Genomic DNA, 7,857 nt, shown 5'->3' with positions numbered 1-7,857 from the left:
CAATTTACATGTTTATTTATATCATGTTTTTTATTTATTTTTATTTATTATATCAATATACATAATTTATTATATTTATTTTATTTATTTATTTTTAATTTCTATTTATTTATTCATTTATTTATTTATATCATTGTACATAATTTAAATATTTATTATATCAATTTACATATTCTATTTATTATATCAATGTACATAATTTAATACTTAGAGTGGAGTGCTCATCATGTGTCAGTAACCGTGATGGATTCTTTACATTTAATATCGCAGTGACTCCTCACAAGAAGTGATCATTATGACCATACATCTGGGTAAGCGGTAGTTTCAGTGAGGTTTGGTAATTTGCCCAAGACCACACACCTACCAAGTGGCAGAGCTGAGAGTTGAATGGGAGTCCACGTGCCCCCGGTGCCACAATCCAACAGATAGTTCCCGTGTATCCCAAAGCCATGAGATTCTCATGATCCCATCTGTTTCAGTCACAGTGCTTAGCTGCAAGTGGCAACCCCTAGTCTAGCTAGGTTAAGCAGAAAAGGGATTTATTAAAGGACTCTAGAACTTTCAGGAGGGCCAAAGAAAGTGGCTCAAGGTTGTTTCCAGGAACAGTAACTAAAACAACCCTGAAGAACTGACCTGCTGAGGAAAACACCAGAGCTGCTGTGGCCACAACCATGACTACAGTAAGCCAAGAACTTGACTGTCACTGCCAGTGACACTGACCCCACTTCTGGGTCCATCTAGCAGCCACTGCCTTCCGGCACCAGCTAAATGGAACACCTACAGAGAGCAGGCCTGTTTTGTCCTGTGCGTCATCCTGAACCATGTCTCCCAAGGACAGGTCTTGGCAGGGCCTGGGCGACATGCCCACTCCTGAGCGTATTTAAGAGAATTAGGGATCTTCTCTCCTGCCGACATCAGCTTCCGAGGTCTGACTTCCTGTGCTAGGAACCACATCCTCCCTAGATGAATGACACATGCCACCATCAATACAGGTCATTTGTAAGGTGAATGTGCACTTGCTTTTACCTAATTTTCTCCACTTTGTGAATTCTTGCTAATGTAAGGCCACCGCTCAATTTGGCAAGAATGGCTATTTATTGCCAGAAAGTCCACCGCATCTTTTAAACAAGTCTCACGGATAAGCCTGGAGCTCAACTGGGCAAATCATGGGATAAACTACAGCTAATTGGAAAAGCTGAGAGGCCATGGCCATGGAGTCAGGTCTACCCACAGAAGTGAAGCCAGGGAGACCACAGAGGCCCAGCTCTAAGTTCTGAAGCAGAGTCACCACTGGATCACGTGCTTCTTGCTAGAAGGTCCTCAAGGTACACCAGGAAGGCCCCTCCCTACAACTGTAGGCCTCTCTTACAACAATGTTAAGCTCATTTGATGTACGTGTCCTACTGAGACTCTCAGGATCTGTCATGGAGAGGGACTGGGGGACAGTGGCATAGAGCAACCATCTTGGTGTTATGCCGAGAGACACAGAGACCCACCGAGACTACTGAAGCTAAATTTAGAGTCTTTACTACCAGCCGGGACCGCATAGAGTTAACACGGAACTTTACATGTGCAACCACGAGTCCAAGGACTTAGGGCTTTTTCTAACGAGGAAGCAGGCAAGTGGGCAGTATAGACGCAGAATTGAGCGATTATTGTAAAAAGGCTACAAAGTGATGAAGAGAGTGGCCCTTATCCTGGTGTGTAGGACAACATTTGTCATTCTGAAGGCACGGTTTAGGGTCATAGGGGGTCTCAAAGGATAGTTATTACCTCAAGGACAGAGTATACCAGCTGTGTCATAAATAACCATTAATGGGGACCATTAACTCTCATCTTTTTACTTGTTTTTTTTTTCTTTTTTTCCTTGCACTAACCCAGGATAGTTATGTAGCTCTCCAAGTGTAGACCCAGAAGGTAAACTCTGGGTCACGATGAAGGACTGAGGCTAAATTCATTGTGCAACATCGGGAAGACGTGGGCCCTCTAAGAGGAAGCCAGACTTCTGAAATTGGTCTTGGCAGGAAAGCAAATCCCTTAGTCCTTAGTTTCTAAGTCCAGACTGGGGGGAGTGGAGGCATGCTTAGGGTCCCTGAGGAGCCACTCTACAGCAGGCTGGGGACAGGGCTCAGAGACTAACTGGGAGGGTCACAGCCCAGGGTATCCTGTCCTAGGAACTGCCTTCCCTCTGCTTATGTCATCCCAAGCCTTGAGGAAAGGTGTATTTTGATGTTCCAGTCTGGTCTCAGCTGGGCAAGAAGAATTACGCAACATTTGTGGGTCTACTCTTACGCCAGGGAGGAGAGTGAGGCCAGGGTCCCCTGCCTGCAGCCAGGGTGGGGTCGGGGAGGGGGCAGCAGTAACACCAAGCAAAATGAGTATCTGAGGGTTACATTCAGGGCTGAGGGGTTCATTTGTCTTAGTTACTGATTTCTGATCATCCAGATAGTGGAATGGTGGATTCCCTTTCAGGACCTCAATAAGTGTATGCCAAATGAACAAAACGTTGTCGAAAAGGAAACGCAACACTTGAAGGAACAGGCAAATCAGCGTCAGTGGTGCCGGAGAGGTACTGAGGATGTCCCAGATGATAGCTGAGGCCCGGGGATGGGGACCCAAGCAACTGGCAGCAGAGAAGTATGTCAGAAAGTAGTAGGTCCCAGTCATATAAAGTCACGGGGGATTCCCATCTCTGGGAGACCCCTCACCATCCCCTGGCCCCCCAAGAGCAGAGTTGTGTTCTGGTGGCTCTGTGAGGAAAATGAATAGTAATGCATTGTTCTATCGAGGAAGAAAACTATAGCCCCAAGGTGCCAGGTAAGCCTCAGGCATACATAACAAGGGCACAAGCCATTTCACACAGCTGGGAGCCAAAAGCCCCTGGGATGTGAGGCTCTATCCTCAGGGTGTTGGGACAGGGTCCTGGTCCTACAGTCTGAAGAAAGGAGCCCTGGAAAGGCTTGGGATCAAGTAGAGTTTGATATGTGCTTATTAATGAGTTCAGAAATCTCAGTAACTTACTGCTACACTTGAGAAGCTGGCAAAGTTAGAAGGTGAAACACTGATGGAAAAGGTCAAGGCTGCCTTTGCACTGTCAGTACAGAGCCCTACATGAGGCTCCATCTCACGAACCGTGAGATCATGACCTGAGCTGAGATCAAGCAAGAGTCTGGTGCTCAACTGACTGAGCCAGCCAGGTACCCCTCTGTCACAGTTTTTATATCAACAATCAAAAAGTTAAAAAATAGGGGTGCCTGGGTGTCCTAGTCGGTGAAGTGCCCGACTTTGGCTGAGGTCATGACCTCATAATTCGTGAGTTCGAGCCCCGCATCGGGAGTTCGATGGGCTGACAACTCAGAGCCTAGAGCCTGCTTCAGATTCTGTGTCTCCCCTTCTCTCTGCCCTTTCCTCACTCACACTCTTTCTCTCTCCTTCAAAAATAATAAAAACATTAAAGATAACTTTTTTAAAGTTTAAAAAATATTCAGGTGGTCATTCAAAAATACGGTTATTATTGTTTATGTAACAATGAGCCATTAGATAATCATTAAAAATAACTATTAACCTTATTAATATAGACAATATTTACAAACATAAAGTGTCCTGTGCTGAAATTAAGGATTTACTAGAGTTTTCTGATAACTTTACCATCCCACGATCCAATAGTGAAAATGGTTTCCTTTATATATGTTGCTACAATTCAACTAGGTATCATACATCTAATTCCCATTCTTAATGAAATTCAAGGACCATAACCTTCTAAAATGTTTTATAACCATAGTTCTTATTACATAGCTATATTTCATACTTTCCACAGTTTTGTTTAGAGTAATGGAATCATTATAGAAGCCACATAGTCTATAATCAAATATTATACCAATTAATTAACCCATCATGTAAACAGAAAGTCCTAAAATTTCCTTTTGAAGATGTAGGTTTACTTAACTATCACACACTTTACAAAATAACTTGTTCTTTCAAGATCAGAGGGGCAAGTGCCATTTCTGAACCACATCCATAAACAGCACTCTAAATGAGGAAAAAGATCTGCTCCGTTTGACCACCCTCTGTATCCTTCTAGTTGTCCAATTCTGTGGCTAAAGCAATTACACAAACCCAAAAAAGTCAGATTTTCTGAAAGTGGACAGAACAATCTCATGTTAATCTTTGTCATTTGCCAAAAGTGCAAAGTGGCACAAAATTCAGACATCTTTTTGTTTATGAAAGGGTTCCTAAGACAGGAAATTGGATCCCTAAATTGAGATTCTCATATGGAAAAAGCTTCTGGGGAATCTGATACATGACCAAGACAGGCTTCAGACTGGTTTACATAAACCTAACATTTCCATCTCTGATTAGAGAGGAAGCCAGAAGTGAAATCTTAAGTTTCCGTTGAACCCAAGGACTTTTTTTTTAATCTCCAAAAGGGCAGAAAATACACCCAAACTCTTTAAAGTGGCCACTGACGTTTACTTCTAGAACAGCTATATCAATTATCTAGGCTGATAGATTTCTCTGTAGCCAAGATAATGAAGTTGGGAAGGAAAAAAGTACAACCCAGATAGTGTGTGTGTGAGTGTGTATGTGTGTGTGTGTGTTTTATTCAATACCCACAGGGAAGGTCTTTATAAAAAAGGAAGAGTACAATAACTCCATTGGGCTAATTTCCTGATCATAACATTTCCATCCACATAGAGAGTACCCCAAAAGTCTTAGAACAATTTTAAACTTTAATAACCACGGGTGTCTAAATGCAGCAAGCTTGCAAAAAACATTCCTCATTTTTTAGGTTTGCTTATCTACAGTCCATACTTCCTTAGTTTTGTGACTTTTTATCATACTCTTTAGGGTTGTTGTTTTTTTTCCCATTGTTGTTTAAGTATCTGTAAAGATGGCAACAGGAACTGTTAAGTTACTAGAGCTTAAAACTGCACTACGACTTTTGGACTACCGTTTATGATTCCCCGTCTGAGTCCTTATCCTAATTCATTTCACCTATGGACTGACCTTTAAACTCTGAAATGGATTAAATTGTTTTCTCAGAAGTTCTTTTCTTGCAATATCCTCAGAGCGAAGCTGGTTGAACATGTCTCTCAGTTTCTTATAGCTTTCTCACTTATACGTCACTGGAGATGTGATTAGTTTTGCGAAAAGTGCAGAGGCATACGGTTTTCAAACTCTTGTGTTGCAGCAATAAATCTCAGCTTCTATGTGTGACATCAGTACAACTGAAAATGATTTGGGGTAGTACTATGAATATTTAAATGGTCATATTTTAATAAATTTCCACACACTCATCCAGTTAAAAAAACCTGTCTTGACTCGAGGTGTTTTCTCCCCTTCTCCCTGATCAGTGTTGTTTGGGTTTTTATCTGTGACTTCTTGTGTTTTTATAAGGGTCTCGTATATTCCCTGGGCTCTGGAAATTTCTTTCTGTGCATCAAAATGGACTTTTTGTCTGCTCAGGAGGGGAACAATTAGATTAAAATCATTAATTCGCTTGTTTAGTTTCCTGATGTTTTCTTGAAACTGCTCACAAACTTGGTTCCACTGTTTCTGTTCAGTTGGTGTCATTGGATTCCCGAGTTTTTTCCTTGACACTAAAATTGCCTCTCTGAGCTGATCAATAGTATCCTTTATTTCCTTCTGCATGAGGATCCACTCCGGTTGGTATCCATTATCTATCAGTATTCTGTTCAGGTTGTGAGTCATGGGATCAATATATGAACAGCCAGAATATTTCTTTAGAGGTTTTCCCTTCCCACTGAGATTGTCAAAGTCTCCTTTTGCCATTGATTCCTGAATGAGATCCTCTACCAAACGCTCGATAGCCTGAGTTATTTTTTGTTCTTTACTCTGCCTTACATCTTTCACAATTATGCTATCAATGAAATACTGGCTTTGTAGCTTCTGCTTCTGATACTCCATCACTTGCTCAGTTGCGCGGTCTGCTCTAAATTGCCTATATTGCTTCTCTCGTTGACTTGGACTTCCAAAACCAATACCTTCAAAACTTAAATAATGCCGGTGTTGGGGTGTTTTATATTTGAACTTTTCTTCCTCTTCCTCTGCTTCTTCAACTTTATTCTGTCTGGCATTTGCTTGTTCTAACACATGGGAAAGCACCTTCCTATAAGCTTCTTCGATCCTTATAAATGTTGCAGAATCTGCTGTATTAGAGCCACCGTCTGGGTGGTATTGCTTGGCAAGCTTATGAAAAGATTCCCTGACATCATCTGCAGAGCATCCTTCATCCAGATTCAGTAGCCTGTAATATTCTCTCATCTTCTTTTTGGATTTATGTGTTGACATCATTCTATTTCTAATGACACCAAGATATGGAAGCATTTTCATTCCATTAGGTACCATGGAAGCATTTATCGGGTGAGATCTTAAGATGTGAGCCATTATCACATACACTGTGTTCATAATTGTACCCAGAGTTCTTCCTAGCAATGATCTACAAACAGACAACAAAGAGTGAAGAAAGCTGTATTACCAGCAAATCTCATATTTTCAGCAATAAGGAAGAGATTACAGGTACAATAAAGGGCAGTTCTTTCTAATGCTGCCGCCGCCACATTCTTACAGCTATGTTTCTCTTGTGTCAGCAGAGAAATGGAAGTTGATGATGTTTAGCATTACCATATTGTGATATCATCTGGATTCTACTCCTCACTCACTAATCACAGAATTTCAGAGCTGGCAAATTCTTAGAGATCTAATCCAATCTCCTCATTTTATAAGAAAAGGTAGGCCCAGAAGGTGAAGCAACATAACCAAGTCACACAGCAAGGTGTAAGGAAAATGGTTAGGGATAAGGCACAATAAGATGATTGCTTAATTCTCTGTATTCCTGGCAGATTATAAACGTCATCACCTCCACTATATCTTTAGTGTATCACTCTCTTCATCTCAAGGAGTCTTCTCATGAGAAGACATACACACATGAAAAAGAGAGCATGACAAAATATGTACCTAATCTGACATGAAATTGAATAGAATCAAGTGTCCAAAAACCTTATCAAGAAGGAGCTGTCTGCTACCAAGATGAAAGGTGGGCCCTCCTCACACGCTAGTTATTTTTCAAATGCATGGTCTAGCAGAAAAGAAAAACGTATCCCTAGACAATAGCAATGAAATGCTGAAAGTGTTCTAATTGAAAGTGGTATACTGATGTACAAACGCTAAAACTGAGCTCCTGGGGACCCTAATATTCTGGACAGTTGGGGTCAACAGCTTTGAGAGCTGGTGGAGATGGTAGCGGCTGATCCAACGGTGGCCACTGCGGGGCAGTGGTCGGTCTTGACGCGGGACAAGCCCCACCCCGCCCCCTACTCACCTTCACCGCGGCGGGGAAAGGGCTTGGCGGCTCCCGCCCCCATGCTGCGCCTCTGCGCATGCGTGCGCGGCCTGCCCTTTGCTCTCCCCCGGGTCTCGCTGCGGCCCACTGTGGGGAGTGTCTCCGCTGGACTAGACCATCTGCCGCCTTACACGGATGGGACCACAGTGGGGACGGAGGGCAGAGGTCCTATTTAACAGGAAACCCAGGAATCGCTTTAGGGTTCTAATATGATCTGTACCCTTTAGGACACCGGCAGGGCGTTTCGGAAGGCTCCGCCCCGCCTCGGGGTGATCCGCTCCGCCTCCGCTCCCACCTCCAGCGGGGGGCGGTCCAGCCGACTGGGATTGTGGGAGTTGTAGTTCGCCGCGAAGTGCGGCGCGCTCCGGCCTCCGCCGCGCGGGGGCGACGAAAATGTGGCGGTGGCCTGAGCTGTGGAGAGAAGAGCCCGCTGCAGTGTGGGGAGTGGAGGCGGGGACCCTTGAAGTCGCAGTGGTTAGGGGGCGACAGCCCTT

The 7,857-nt window shown here is 43.4% G+C and overlaps 1 protein-coding gene across 1 annotated transcript; it reads right to left on the bottom strand.

Annotated features, from left to right (window-relative positions):
* Positions 1-4,712: 4,712 nt before the first annotated feature.
* Positions 4,713-7,605, bottom strand: DNAJC28 (DnaJ heat shock protein family (Hsp40) member C28). The gene is made up of 2 exons (XM_077765495.1): positions 7,343-7,605; positions 4,713-6,460 (listed from the first exon to the last, which is right to left on the bottom strand). Exon 2 carries the CDS (start codon positions 6,427-6,429, stop codon positions 5,269-5,271), a length of 1,161 nt encoding a protein of 386 aa, XP_077621621.1. The 5' UTR covers positions 6,430-6,460; positions 7,343-7,605; the 3' UTR covers positions 4,713-5,268.
* Positions 7,606-7,857: the final 252 nt, after the last annotated feature.

Source organism: Crocuta crocuta, unplaced genomic scaffold (genome assembly GCF_008692635.1).
Source record: "Crocuta crocuta isolate KB4526 unplaced genomic scaffold, BGI_CrCroc_1.0 scaffold84, whole genome shotgun sequence".
In the NCBI taxonomy this organism is placed as follows: Eukaryota; Metazoa; Chordata; class Mammalia; order Carnivora; family Hyaenidae; genus Crocuta; species Crocuta crocuta.
Note: the sequence above shows the minus strand (reverse complement) of the source record. Positions and strands in the feature narration are given on the sequence as shown.

Excerpts from the sequence above, each read along its gene's own strand:
- DNAJC28 (XM_077765495.1), bottom strand. The coding sequence starts at position 6,429 with ATGAACACAGTGTATGTGATAATGGCTCACATCTTAAGATCTCACCCG.